Here is a 15,654-nt window from a genome sequence, read left to right on the forward strand (position 1 = left end):
GTAACTAAATGCGCAGAAATTTCATAAGTAGGCGCAAGGTCTACCAAGTGTCTATCTTCAAAATTTTCAATGGTACTAACATGATTGAAGAATTCTTCTATATTATTTCTCCAAACTATAGACCCACGTCCTACCGGTATGTCTTTTGTGGTAAAATTAAAAGGAAACATGATGAATCAAGTAAAGTAAATGCAAGTAACTAATTTTTTTGTGTTTTTGATATAGCAAACAAGATAGCAAATAAAGTAAAACTAGCAACTAATTTTTTTGTATTTTGATTTAGTGCAGCAAACAAAGTAGTAAATAAAACTAAGCAAGACAAAAACAAAGTAAAGAGATTGAGAAGTGGAGACTCCCCTTGCAGCGTGTCTTGATCTCCCCGGCAACGGCGCCAGAAAAAGCTGCTTGATACGCGTTCAACACGCGTCCGTTGGGAACCCCAAGAGGAAGGTGTGATGCGTACAGCGGCAAGTTTCCCTCAGTATGAAACCAAGGTTATCGAACCAGTAGGAGCCAAGAAGCACGTTGAAGGTTGATGGCGGCGGGATGTAGTGCGGCGCAACACCGTGGATTCCGGCGCCAACGTGGAACCTGCACAACACAACCAAAGTACTTTGCCCCAACGAAACAGTGAGGTTGTCAATCTCACCGGCTTGCTGTAACAAAGGATTAACCGTATTGTGTGGAAGATGATTGTTTGCAGAAAACAGTAGAACAAGTATTGCAGTAGATTGTATTTCAGTAAAGTGAATTGGACCGGGGTCCACAGTTCACTAGAGGTGTCTCTCCCATAAGATAAACAGCATGTTGGGTGAACAAATTACAGTTGGGCAATTGACAAATAAAGAGGACATGACCATGCACATACATATCATGATGAGTATAGTGAGATTTAATTGGGCATTACGACAAAGTGCATAGACCGCCATCCAGCATGCATCTATGCCTAAAAAGTCCACCTTCAGGTTATCATCCGAACCCCCTCCAGTATTAAGTTGCAAAGCAACAGACAATTGCATTAAGTATGGTGCGTAATGTAATCAACAACTACATCCTTAGACATAGCATCAATGTTTTATCCCTAGTGGCAACAAGCACAACACAACCTTAGAACTTTCTGTCATCGTCCCTGTGTCAATGCAGGCATGAACCTACTATCGAGCATAAATACTCCCTCTTGGAGTTACAAGCATCTACTTGGCCAGAGCATCTACTAGTAACGGAGAGCATGCAAGATCATAAACAACACATAGATATAACTTTGATAATCAACATAACAAGTATTCTCTATTCATCGGATCCCAACAAACGCAACATATAGAATTACAGATAGATGATCTTGATCATGTTAGGCAGCTCACAAGATCCGACAATGATAGCACAATGGGGAGAAGACAACCATCTAGCTACTGCTATGGACCCATAGTCCAGGGGTAGACTACTCACACATCACACCGGAGGCGACCATGGCGGCGTAGAGTCCTCCGGGAGATGATTCCCCTCTCCGGCAGGGTGCCGGAGGCGATCTCCTGGATCCCCCGAGATGGGATCGGCGGCGGCGGCGTCTCTGGAAGGTTTTCCGTATCGTGGTTCTCGGTACTGGGGGTTTCGCGACGGAGGCTATTTGTAGGCGGAAGGGCAGGTCAAGAGGCGGCACGGGGGCCCCACACCACAGGGCCGCGCGGCCAAGGGGGGGGGGGGCGCGCCGCCCTAGGGTGTGGCCCCTCGTGGCCCCTCTTCGTCTCCTCTTCGGACTTCGGAAGCTTCGTGGCAAAATAGGACCCTGGCGTTGATTTCGTCCAATTCCGAGAATATTTCGTTACTAGGATTTCTGAAACCAAAAACAGTGAAAACAAGAATCGGCACTTCGGCATCTTGTTAATAGGTTAGTTCCAGAAAATGCACGAATATGACATAAAGTGTGCATAAAACATGTAGATAACATCAATAATGTGGCATGGAACATAAGAAATTATCGATAGGTCGGAGACGTATCACTAGGGACGAGAAAAGGCGTCTGGAAAAAGAGGCCGCAGCTGCCATCTACCACAACCTCACGAAAGAGGTCATTGAGGTCCAAAAGGCAGACACTGATGCCAAATTGCTTGACGCCGAGGCTAGGAGGATGGACGCCGCGGCCAAGATCCGTGCAGAGGACACTAGGATCATGCTAGCCGACTTGAGCAGCGCCGACGACGACACCAGGGCCTGGTTCATGAAGAGGCGCGCCGAAATCCGTGCACGAAACGCCTGATCGCCGGCGCCATGCGCCCAGCACCTTGGCCTCCTTTTGGACTTTTTTATAGCTGTTCAGGCCTTGTTGTGCCCCTTTTGGACTCCACTTTGCGCCGTACCATCTGCAAAGTGTGATGAACTTGTTTCAGCCCTCAATTTGCGGCTGTAATTTCATGCAAAGTAGACACTAGTTCCTCTTTTTTGAATTCTGACCTGCGCCGAAAATGCGTCGCCCCGCTGGTGCCAGCTCCAGACGCAAACGGACGCATGACCATTTCTGCGTCCGCTAGACGAAGCAAACGAACACCCCGCAGACAATTTAGATGTCTGAAATGCGTCCCGCGGCTCGCTGGAGATGCCCTAAGGGCATGTGCAATGGTTGATAAGGCTGTCTTATCTTAACCCTGCCACGTAATCTAGATATAACAATAAAACATGATGTACAATGGGTCATTTTTTAGTCTTATCTTTAGTAATGGGGCATCCTAAATTTGTGGTGAGAGAGATTGTGCTAAGAGATGATCTCTTAGCTAAGAGAAGGCAAAGTCTTTTTTCATCTTTCTCTTTCCTCTACATCAGCGTTTATCCTACATGGCACTGCTAAGATATCACCATTGTACATGCCGGCGCCACAGTCGAGCTGTTCCCCTCCGACCCGAATGCCACCGCTCAAGTCGTGCAAGGCCAGCTCGAGCATCTGCCGCTCTACCGCCTCACGTCTTCTGCGGTTTGTCGACATCTCAGTGACTCACTGAGCTTTGTTAGTTTTGCGCGGGCGACGTCATCTTGGACCTCATCTCTCAACTCTCAAGCATGCTTGCAGCCAACGTACCTTAGCTTAAGTTTCAGTGCAGCACCGAATCCCACGGTCTTGGTTCGGTTCAAGTTCTATTCCATCTTAGCTGTTGTAAATCTGAGCCACCCTCTTATCGATCTCGCTGTCAATGGCCGGCAAGCCCACCGTTGCCAAGTCGCCGCCGGCACTTATCCCGCCGGCCGGGCCAACCCCTGGCGGCACACTCCCGCTCTCCTGCATCGACAAGACCATCTCTGGTCTCGTCAACATCATCCAGGTCTTTCCCCCGTCCTCGCTCTCCGCCGACCACGATGACCAAGGCGCCGCCGTGGCCGCGATGCGCAGCGGGTTTGCGAGGGCTCTTGTGCCGTACTACCCGGTGGCCGGTCGCATCACCCCGTCCGGCCTAGCGGTGGACTGCACTGGTGAGGGCGTCTGGTTCGTGGAGGCCGCCGCGAGCTGCGCGCTCGCCGACGTGGACGGCCTTGAGTCCTTCCCTCTGCCCATCCCCGGGGAGCTCCTCCTCCCGCGCCCTCCCCCAGGCGAGAAGCTCGACGGCCTCATTCTCATGGCTCAGGCGACGAGGTTCACCTGCGGTGGGTTCGCCGTTGGGATCACCTTCAGCCACACCGTGTTTGACGGGTACGGCGCGGCGCGGTTCCTGACGGCTGTGGGGGAGCTAGCGCGGGGGCTCCCAGCGCCGTCGGTGGCTCCGGTGTGGGACCGCCACTTGATCCCTGACCCGCCCAGCCCGCCGCCTCCGTTTTTCGCGGTCGTCACGGAGTTCAGCCGGCTCGTGACCCAGGTGGCGGACATCTCGGCGGAGAGCATCCAGCGCGTCAAGAAAGAGTTCAAGCAGGCTGCGGGGGAGGGCTGCTCCACCTTCGACGCGGTGACAGCCGTCGTGTTTAAGTGCCGCGCGCTGGCACTGGCGGGGGCGCTCCCGGACGTCGCCGACGTCCGGGTCAGCTTCCCTGCCGGCACGCGACACCTCCTCCGCGACGTGCTGCCGGCAGTGGACGGGTACTACGGCAACTGCGTGTACCTGGGGTGCGTCGGTAGGATCAGCAGGGCCGCCCGGGAGTCGGCGCTGGCGGAGTTGGTCGGCGCAGTACGGGAGGCGAAGGAGGCCGTCGCTGCGGGGTTCGCGGACTGGAGACGCGGCGTCTATCGCTACGACGTGCCGCTGGACTACAGCACGGCGATTCTGTCGGACGCGAGCCGCCTCGGGTTCGATGAGGTGGACTACGGTTTCGGTGAGCCCGCGTTCTATACGTACCCGCACGACGACAAGGCCAACTTCGCCGCGACGCTCCTAGTCGTCAGGCCGCCGGCGCCCAGGCGCGGGGGCGTCCGGGTGCTGATCCGCTGCGTCGAGGAGCCGCACGCCGCCATCTTCGCTGCCGAGCTCGCCAAGTTTGCCTAGAGGCAATGCATAAGGGAATGTACAATGTAGCGTAGGCACGTCCTCTCTTAGTAGTTTCCTTGATCTAAGAAAGACAATAAACATAAATGGTACACCCTCCGTTTAAAAAATAAGTGTCTCAAGTTTTGTAGAAACGGATGTATCGAAAAATGCAAACGGAGGCCGAGCTACATGTAGCTCTTTATTTTTAAAAAATCTGAAATCATAGTTTTAAATTTCAAAAAAAATTAAAAAATTATCGTGAATGTAGACAATGATGAAATCTACAAACATGCAAAATCTCAATGTAACTGTACACTACACACATACGAAAATATATGGCAGGTTTTATAGTTTTCAAATATGCACTATTCACTATTCTGAGATCCACACATATGTTTAGCAATAAATAAAATTTATCTTTTACAGTCATATGTTTAGCAATAAATAAAAAATTATTAATTTTTAGTAGTAATCTGTGTGGCTAAAGGAAGACATATGGCAAGGGGGGAGATCCTTGTCCCCTGTGTCCCCCTCCCTCCTATACACACATTAGAGTATCTCCAGCTGCGTTCCTTGAACCGTGTCCGGATTGAGCACCAAATTAAGCGTTTAGGGACGCCGCTGCTAGTTGCCGCTTTTGGGCCGCGTCTGTTTCCGGCCTCATCCCGCAAACACGTCCTCTAATTTTTTTTTAGGACAACGATTTGAGCGGTGGTGGAGGTTGACTGCCGACGCAATACTTCGACTGCGTTGGACTCTGCCGCGACGCTTGACTCCCCCGCCTCCCTTTTCGCCGCCGGTGGTTCTCCTACTCTGGCCAGAACGTGGCGGCCACTCCCCCTTCCTCCGCGCGTAGAAGGTGTTCGATCGTTTTTCTGGTAGGCGCCGCCAGTCGCTGTTCGTTATCCCCATTGCCGCCATGGATTTCGAACTATTTGTTTTGCCTCATACACATGGATATCGACGACTGATGATCCAACAAATGCTTGATGACGATGCAGCCTGCGACGACGACGCCCGCGAGCACTTGTCAATCATCGCTTGCCTTCCAAAAATTATTGATGAAGCCGAGGAGAGGATGCGCTGTGGAGGTTCAAGGTCGGGAAGAAAAAAGTCCAAGCCTCAGCTGAGGTTGGAGGGGCATACTATGTTGTACAAGGACTACTTCTCCAGCCTTCAACACATGCCGACAATTTTCGACGATGCTATAGGATGAGCAAGGACTTGTTCATGAAAATCCTTCATGTTGTGAGAGAGTTTGATCCCTACTTCCTTCATGGTGTGACATAGTTTGATCCCTACTTCAGGTTGAAGCACGACGGCATTGGCACGGCTGGCTTCTCGTCGATCTAGAAATGCACTGCATCCATGAGGATGCTTGCATATGGAGAACCTACTGATGCACAGGACGGCTTCTTTCGCATGAGTGAGTCCACTGTTATTCAGTGCATGTACAAATTCTGTCGAGCCGTGGTGGGAAGTTTGGCCCGTACTTTTTAAGAGGGCCAAGTGAAGAAGATACTGCTAGGATTATGACATAAAATGCGGTGAGATGATTCCCTATAAGGCTTGCAGGCATCAATTGTATGCATTGGTCATGGAAGAAATGCCCGTTTTCTTTGCAAGGTTTGTACAAAGGGCGTCATGGATATCTCAGTGTGGTGCTTGAAGCTGTGGCGGATTATGACCTCTAGATTTGGCATTCTTTCTTTGGTATGGCATGATCGCACAATGACATCAACGTGTTGTAGCGCTCTCCCGTGTTTTCGGAACTTGTGGAAGGTCATGCTCCACCACGCAACTATGAGCAACTAATATACCAAAGGCTACTATCTACGATGGTATCTATTGCCCATGTTGGATAGAGAGGCTGATGACGGGCTCAAGAGTCACAACTATCATATATGGATTGAGCGGATGATGTCGGTGATGGTTCGAGGGTATCTCTCCGAGCATGTCTGGCGAGTGCTTACGTAGTTGAGCCATTTCTTCCACATGGTCTGTGCTAAGCAAATATGTGAGTCGGCGATTGAGAAGCTCCATGATAAAGTGCCGGAGTTGATATGCAAGTTAGAGACGATCTTTCTGCAGGTTTCTTTACTCCGATGGTACATCTCATTGTGCATCTCGCGAACGAGGCACTCTTGGGTGGACCGGTGCAGTGCCATTGTCAGATTTGTATCGAGAGGGAGTTTAACTATATTCGAAATAAATATGGAAACAAAAATAAGATTGAAGCATGCATAGGTGAGACAACTATCCTCGGGGAGATGGATGATGCCAGGACAACATCCTATGCGGATGATGTTCCTAGAATGCATAACCCGGTCTCTCGGTACAATGTTGAGGAGCCCAAGCATGACCCCAAGCTCCTCCTCTTCAAATGTCCCGGTGGCAAGGCTGGTGGCTCAAAAGGGGGCACCTTGACCAAGGAAGATAAGGATTGCATAATGTTTTATGTGATTACAAACATGAATGAAGTGCGCAGTTTCATCAGGTAAAATGGTGTAATTTTTTACTTTGCAACTAGTAAATCGGTTTTGGTCTAATATGTATTTTCTACGTTTACCCAATATCAGGATGAATATTGGTCGGGAACGACAGATCCCTCTGGTGCGGATTTGGACACTCTTCTGAAAGGGAGTGGCCCCGAAAAGAAAAAAATCGTGACCTGGTGCAAAAAAGTAATTTCTAACCTGTCCCTCTTACCTTGCAATCCGTGACTTGTCCCTTTTATTACATGTAACTAATGCACAAAACAATTTAAACTGAACTTGTAGGGAGCATGAGTTGAGATGTGTTTCCTAGGGTTGTAACTGTAAAATCACAATGTATGAGAAGTATTATGTGAATGGACATCGCTTCCATATAGAGTTTCACCAGAAGAACCACCTAATCCAAAAACTACAAATACTGGGGTCTTCACTAAAGGAGCCGATGACATTGAATACTATGGAAGGCTAGAGAACGTATACGAGTTGATGTTCAGTATGACAAACGTAGAACTCAATCTCATTGTGTTCAAATGCCACTGGTTCGACCCACAAGGTGGATAGAGAAGCACTCCTACCATTGAGTTAGTTGAAGTTAGGCCTTCAACCAGCTATAGGGGAGCCCATGTTTTTTTTGTGGCTCACCAAGCCAAGCAACGTTATTATTTTCCCTACCCATGTCAGAAGGACGAACTCAAAGGCTGGGAAGTTGTATTTGAGGTGTCGCCACATGGTAAGCTACACATGGCCTCCGACGAGGATTACAACAACATCGACCCTGTAACATACGAGGGAATTTTTTATCAAGAGCAAGAGAACTTCGGGGATTTTGAAATACAAATTGTTCTTGAGGACCTCGAGAATGAGGCACAGATTCGTAGTGAGACAGTGGTGAACCCAAAGGACATACAAATGCTCACTAAGTTACATGAGGGCAATGTAGTGATAGTGATATAGCGAAAATGAGAACCCAATGCCTAATTATGAGAGTGATGATTCGAGGTGAGGGTCCTTTATGCCTTTATGCTTAGCATCTATTTTTCAACATGTCTTTTATACTTAGTATTTATTTTTCAACATGCTTCTAAATTGCAATATGCATTTTTGCTTAGTGTCTACATTTTATATGTCTTCATGCTTATTATTTATTTTTCAACATGCTTCGTAATTGCAATAGGCCTTTTTTGCTTAGTGTCTACATTTTATTATGTCTCAATGCTTACTTGTTTACTCTTTCTCAATGCAGGTGATTGACCAATATGATCCAACGCAAGGAATCAATGATCGCCATTCTTGATAACATGAAGGCACAAAAGTTTACCGAGACCACCAGAAGTGGAATACCAACTCGTGCCAACACGTGTTACACGGGTACCGACGGTGAGGGAGGAGGAGGAAGGATGGAACTCTCACGCAGGGAGGACGAGGTGGAGGTGGAGGTCACGCTGGGCATTTGGGTATACCCAAAATTTTGGGTCAGGTTTTTCGGGTTTTCCAAAATTCGGGTATTCAGATTTGACACCCGATTTTCTCCCTAAATTATCTAAAACCGACATTTCGGGTACCTGGAAATTCGGGTTCGGGTTCGGGAATTCCCCGATTAGCCCGAGAAGCATCGTGGGACGTAGGGGATAGTTGAGATTGAGGACGAGGGATTGATGGAGGCGGTCGGTGCGGCACAACTTGCACTCAAGGGAGATGGTCGAAGTGGCACTGAATGCCTGCACCACTCCAGGCCGTCAAGGTAGGTGGCCGGCGTGGTGCTGCAACTTGACCTCTCAGGCGGGTGCGGCGCGATGCAAGGGAGGCGGGGGAGGGTCCGATGCGTGGGAGGCGGGGGCTCCACGAGGGAGGCAGGCAGCCAAGGCCATTGCAGGTGGCGGCGACCAGAGGGTGGTGAGATCGGGGTGGGAGCGCATGTGGTCTAGATTTCTGGGGAGATAAGGTTCCCGAGGGATGACATGAGGTTAGGAGCAGTCGTGCGATTGAGATGTGGAGACGTGGAGGAGAGGTCGGCCGTGCGTGCGGTGGAGTCAGTGTGATGGTGGAGTGGGATTTTGGCCTGCTAGGGTAAAATTGGGCTAACATTTCGTGGTAGTTCAGGTTAATAGGGCTCCTCGGGTCCCCAAGGCCCACACCTGAATGGACCAAATTTAATTCGTGTTTCTGTACATGACACCTGATTTTTCGGGTTTTGGGTAATTCGGGTCCAGGTTCGGGTAATTCGAGTCTGGGGCTTGGGTTTTATGCCCACCGTGAGGTGGAGGTGGAGGACGAGGACGAGGTGGACCACTCTTTCTAGGTGACATACCCTCTGCTTCTGGCGACGTGGCTTTCCAGTGCGCTCACTCAGAGTCTACTGACACCGAGGTGGAGGGGCAGGACGAGGAAACGGAGTGGGAGATGGCGCCAAAGAAGTTGCACATTCATGGTGAAGCAACTGTGAGGAGGGATCCTACTAGCGATGATGGGAAAGCTCTCATTATCCATATCGACAAAGAGTAAGTTTAATTTTGAACATGTAATTTCATTTTGGTCATAACAAATTGGCATGTACTAATGTTTGATTATTGTGCAACAATTGGACATATGACAAGGGGATCCTCCAGCCATCTAGCTTGCTTGTAGCTCTCATTAGGAAGTTTTGGCCGGGCTTTTACACTCTGGTCCCCGACGGTGAGAGGAAGCTAGTCGAGACTTGGGCGGCTATGAGGCTGCAAACTGCCCGGGTTTTGGGAAAGCTTCTCACGCCGTGTCATTGCCTATTCCACGGTACTCCATAGGAGGGATCCTCATGGAGGGAAGAAGAAGTAGGGGCCATTGGGCGGAGAGTCCTCGAGACGGTGGTACGCGATTTACCCAGCTTCGGAACACCTGCTCGAGAACAGGGCCTACTGCTGCTTGTCTGGAATTATCTGGGCGCTTTCGCGTTGTTACAATGAGTTGTTGTTGTGCCTCAAGGTCTCCTGCGATCCGGCTTATAAAGGCGCCAGGATCTAGGGTTTACACAGAGAGTCCTAGCCGGAATACAAATTTGCCTAACTACGGAACATTACATTGTCGTGCACGTCAAGGATCCGCCTTTCCCTATACGCCATACTAGATCCAGCTACCCCTGATGGGCCAGGACGTATCCGACTTCTAGAGTTGGACCGTGGAACCGGCTCCTTGTTCCTGGGCTGGACTTCCACCATCATGATCAACAACAACTGGGCCGCCCGATGGGCCGTATGCCACCATCACCATCTATGGGCCACCCGGGCTTGCCGGATCTAGCCACTGTTGATGTTACACCCATGATGTTTACCCACAATAGTAGCCCCCAGAGTTCTCCGAGGTTCACCTCCTTTTCCATCTTGCTCGAACCATCTTCATGTTTGGCAAGCTTCCCGGAAACTCGGGGAAACTTGAAGAACTCCGACTTCATGAAACTTCCTTTTCCAGCTTGCAAGCCGGAAAAATCCTTCATCCCGCGGGACATCATCCATCGACCTCATCGTTACAACGAGTCTTCGGGTTACTACCCTGCAGAGATGATGGCTCAACAATTTGGAACTTTTACCCGGATCCTCGAAGGGTTCAAACGGTTATGCCAATCTTGACGCCATTTTCGGGTAATTCGAACGGTAACTTGATCCTTAGCCAGTTTTACCGCTAGGGTTTTGGACACGTGTCACTCATCCAATGGCGCGACGCTTGCGTTCCGACCACATGATGCGGAGCACGAACTCATCCCGTGCCTATAAATATCACCACCGCACATTCATAATCACCATTCTCCCCTTGGTTCACTTCTCCTCCGAGCGCTGCCACCGAGCTTCATCTGCCGTCGTACCGGAGTTTCACCGGAGTTTGCGCCGCTGCACTGTGTTCTTCGGTGTTCTTAAGTTCGGCGAGCCACCGCAAAAAAACCTCACCATCGGCAACTCCGACCACCGCAGCGTCCATCTCCGGTAAGTATTCCGGCCGCGAGCTTTTCGTCGGTGTTGGTAGGGATGATCCATGAGTAGTGGTGGTTCGGGCTAATTTTAGTTTCCATTCAACGTAGATGTCTTCTTCTACATCCGCCCCCCTCGCAGTCGGAACCGATCGCGGCCACGCCCATCTCTTCCGCTCCTCCGCCACTTGTACCAGTCAGGCTGGATCCTGCTCAAGGATCCGGCAAATCTATTGAAGGAGCCAACACCGATCCGGCATAACTAGCCGGAAAGGTGCGAATGGAGAAGAAGGTGGAGGAAGTAGCCACCAAAAAATCCAAAGCTTGATCTCCTGAAGGCGAAGTCAAAGGGTAATGGTGGCCCTGCACCACCACCGAAGACGAGCTCCGCAGCTTGGAGGCGGAAGGGTTCCTGCAATCCGGATCCTGGAGAGTGGTTCCGGGTGCTCCAAGCCCGGCACCTGAAGCCGTAGAGTGGGTGCTGACAAGGGCCCTGGTGGAGCGCGGATTCTCGCTACCTCCGAGCGATTTCTTCTCGGAAATCCTCAAGGCTTACAAGCTTCAACCCCACAACATCTCACCGAACAACATACTTGCCATCGCCAACCATTTCGCCCTCTGCGAGGGTCATCCCCGGGTAAAACCTGACTTGGGCCTCTTTCAATTATTTTTCTCCGTCAAGAAGGAGACTGTTCCGCAGACTTCCTCGCTCGCCACCTGCGGGAGCATCACCTTCAAGATTCGTCCCGATCGGGTCTACCCTCAGACGGATCGTCACGAATCCGTCAGCTACTGGTCTGGGGGTTCTTCTACGTGAAGGACGTCACGGATCCGGCCAGCCCCAAGACTCTGCCGGTGTTCAAAGATGGACCCGCCAGCGACACCTCCGCCTAGACCGCTTGCCCACACATCTCCAAGTCACCAGCGCTGGTGAGGATGGTGAGGCGGGTCTGCAAGCTTACGGAGTCCAGGCTATCGGGGAAGGACCTGACACTATCTTGGTTCACCAAGCGGATCCAACCCCTCTAGCACTGTGAACGCCTGATGTATGAGTACAGTGGCCGCGACGACACAACGCGCGCCACCAAAGACAATCTTTCTTCTGACGCCCTGGACAAGCGGCTCCTGGTTATGATCAAGATTCCGTGTGACGTTCACTCTCACGCGTGTCAATTTGACATATACACGGAGAGTGCTGGGCCTGCAGTAAGTTTTTCCGACTGATCGTTATTTCCCTTTCATGCCTGCAAATTTGCCTAAGGAATTTATCTTGTACTTATAGCTCGACTCCCTTGACGAGAAGGATCTTGGGACCTTGACCCGGATCCCGCATGCCGGCACGTCGAACCCGGAAGTCGCGTCTGACGCGGAAATTCCTGAAGGTTCCCCTCCCGCAAAACGGAAGAGAGTTATAGCCTCCTGGTTGGCGGCCAAGCGCGCGCATGAAGCCCCCAGTGCCACGGCCACCAAGAACTTTAGAAGGAGAAACTCCGAGTCAAGGAAATCGACACCGGCAAGAGCGCACAGGGCGGCATTGAGAAGTTCTTCACCAAGCCTGGGTAATAACTTAATTTCCGACTAACTCCTTTCCAACTTATCTCAAAATCTGCTAAGTACCATGCTCTTCTTATCGTGCAGTAAGGTAGCCGGAAACAAGCCCAGAAAAATAAACTCAAGCCTTCTCCTGCTTCCATGCCAATCACTCCAGAAGTGGAGGTTCCGCCAAAGCCCTCCTCATCAGTCATCCCGGATCCAAAGAACGTCATCAACCTTGACGATCTTCCGACACCAACTGCGGATTCCGGTAAGGGCGCTTCCTCCTCCAAACCCATGCCCAAAGGACCCGAAGAAACCTCGGTTGAAGCTCCGGCTAATGATGCCATAAAGAAATTATTGCTAAGTGGTGCCACTAGTACGCCACAAACGCAGCCTCACTTGTTTCCGGTTCTTTGTAGAGCTCCCCTACACCAGCTCCACATGGAAGTGACACACTTGATGAATGAAGTGTGGGGTGAGCCAGATCCATAACAGCAGGAGTTGGCCACTTTGGAGGACAATCTCCACGTTTTCTTCATGAAGAACAGAGCCGTGCGCCAGGTAACACCAACCCCCAAGCATTGGGTTATATATTTCCGAGTAAATTTTTAAGCCGATGCTTCAACTGTATTATCATGTTTGGATCTTGGCGGAAACTTGAAATTTCCTAGCACAAGAAAAGTTAGAACTTCGTGTCCAGCCCCCAGATTTTAAATTTTCAGCTAATCCATCCAACAACCTTCTTCATAGAACACTCGCAAGCTTCACGAAGATATGAACAAGCTGGTGCAGGAGCAGCAGATGGAGATTGAGCGGATCAAAAAGAAAGAGGCGGAGGACCGACAGGCGATCATACTCCTCGAAACTCATCTGAAGAACAACGAGGGTATGTCTCTACTAGAGGTTCCTCAACGTGCTCTTGTTATTTGAATATTTTTTTTTTACTTTGAACTTGCTTTCCGCCTTACATAACTGCTTGCCAAGCGCCCCTCCTTCGATGAAATCTCCGCCAAGCTCGAAGTTTTGGAGGCCGAGCATGAGTCTCTCCAGCAATCCCTTAAAGAGTCTCATGAAAATGAGACTAAACTCAAAAAGGAGCTGGGGGACAAGCACGCTCAGGAGATGTCGGAGATGGCCGAGAAGCTCAAGAACAACACCAAAAAAATGAAAACTCTGGTGTCCAAGCTCATGGCTGCTGAGGCAGAGGCGACAGACGTCGACAAACTGATCTTTCGTAAGGACTTCATAACTCTGGCATGTATATTGTACTCTTCTCTTCTCAATCCGGAATCTGACCACATAATACTTTGTGTATATCAGTGTTGCTGGGATTTGAGTGGAAGAAAGATACTGGCGTCTCCCGCGTTGATGCGTATGAAGAAGCCGGAAACTCCATCGAAGACCTGATTGGGGCTTGCCGGAACATTGCTCGGAAGCTTTCCTTGAAGAAGGCCCGCACCACAGTCATTGATACAATGACGAAACTGATGAAAATGGTGCTGGATCTGATCGGGGACTGGCAGGAATCATCTGCTCGTGGAGCTGCCGCCACATCCTTGGCCATGTGCAAGGCACATTTTCCAGTCATGGACTTTTCCTCGATCGCACGCGGAGTCCCAAAAGCTACGAACGTCATGCAATTCCTCGTGGAAACCCAAGGCTATCACACGCTTTTTGCCGGGTGAGTGGATCACTCGTCGTGGTACAAGAAGCATGACATTCTGGCTGGTTTTACCGATGATGAGGAAGAAGACGAAGAGGAAGGCTCAGGGTCCAGCGCGCATCAATCCGGCGATGAATCCGCCAAGGACAGTACCTAGCAAGCCTTTGATGATAAGCTGGAATCTTCCGAGCCATTCATGAAAATACATTAAGCTGCATCATTTTGGCCCCTTCGAGGGTTTGTAATAAAACTTAAGTGTTTGAAGTAGTTAGGATGGAACAAATGCATGTCGTGGGCGGAAAAATCTTGTCCTGCTATACGTTTGATTTTATATGCATGTTTCGTTGTTTGAAAGCAAGTGTTGGTTTCTAAGTTTTCAGGCTTACTTATTTGACCCTCCACGAGCCGGAAGACCTTTAGCCGAAAACGCTCGCCGACGGCGACGAAGTTCAATGGCAATCCGTCAATAACTGCGGAAACAAGCCCCCAGCCGAGGTGCCGGAAGTTGCTACCAGGAATCCATAAGTTTGCAACGAAAAACTCATTCACCAGAAAACATAAGCTCATGTCCTAATGGACGATTTTGAAAATGTCAACTTTTATACACGCCTATGCGGAAACATCTAGCTCTGCAGTTTTAGTCGGAAAACATACACGATCCAAAAATGATAAAGTAAAGTAGGTAAAAGACTCAAGGAGTGAACCATATGCTTTATTTCATTGATCATGTATCATAACTATTACAAAGTATGTAATGCAAAAATTGCTAAGTGTGGAAAGGACGTAGCTGTGCTATATTCCAAGGACGATTTGTTTCATCGTATACGTCACCCGGATCCTCCCTCTTGCGTTTCCGATGCCAATTGGCAGGTCTATCCTTTAACTCGCGGATATCAATGAGGTAGTAAGATCTGTTGTGCAGCACTTTGCTAACGACAAAAGGTCATTCCCATGGAGATTGCAACTTATGCTCTTTCACCTGTCGAAGGCGGAGGACCAAATCACCTTCCTTAAACGAGTGGTTCCGAACTCGACGGCTATGGTAGCGTAGGAGTTTCTGCTGGTAGATGGTACAACGTTCGTCAGCTATGTTCCGAGCTTCTTCGAGCAGGTTCACAAATAGCCAGCAGTCTCTTCATTGTTGGGGGAAACTCGCGGGGAATCATGGATGATGTCGGAGGGTAACACAACTTTAGATCTGTATACTAGGAAGAAAGGGGTAAATCCAGTTGACCTGTTAGGGGTAGTTTGTAAACTCCACAGAACAGAGTCTAACTCCTCAGCCCAAGCTCCGGCTGCTCGCTGCAGTGGTTGTTCAAGGCGGGGTTTGACTCCGGCTAGTATGAGGCCATTGGCTCGCTCGACCTGCCCGTTGGATTGTGGGTGAGCCAGAAAAGCGAGGTCAAGCCGGATCCCTACATCATTGCAATAATCCTTTAATTATCCATGCACGAAGTTCGTGCCGTTGTCTGTGATGATGTTGTGTGGGATGTCGTATCTCACTACGAGGCTGCAAACAAATTTTAGTGCCGCAGCACCATCGGCTTTTCTCACTGGCTTTGCCTCGATCCACTTACTGAAGTCAAT

The 15,654-nt window shown here is 49.9% G+C and overlaps 1 protein-coding gene across 1 annotated transcript; it reads left to right on the forward strand.

Moving 5' to 3' along the window:
* Positions 1–2,876: 2,876 nt before the first annotated feature.
* LOC127314279 (acyl transferase 5) lies at positions 2,877–4,468 on the forward strand. Its single transcript, XM_051344727.2, has one exon. The coding sequence runs from the start codon at positions 3,180–3,182 to the stop codon at positions 4,455–4,457; it is 1,278 nt and encodes a 425-aa protein (XP_051200687.1). The 5' UTR covers positions 2,877–3,179; the 3' UTR covers positions 4,458–4,468.
* Positions 4,469–15,654: the final 11,186 nt, after the last annotated feature.

Source organism: Lolium perenne, chromosome 7 (assembly GCF_019359855.2).
Source record: "Lolium perenne isolate Kyuss_39 chromosome 7, Kyuss_2.0, whole genome shotgun sequence".
NCBI lineage: Eukaryota > Viridiplantae > Streptophyta > Magnoliopsida > Poales > Poaceae > Lolium > Lolium perenne.

Bases quoted from the DNA above. Each gene is read 5' to 3' on its own strand.
- LOC127314279 (XM_051344727.2), top strand. From the start codon at position 3,180: ATGGCCGGCAAGCCCACCGTTGCCAAGTCGCCGCCGGCACTTATCCCG.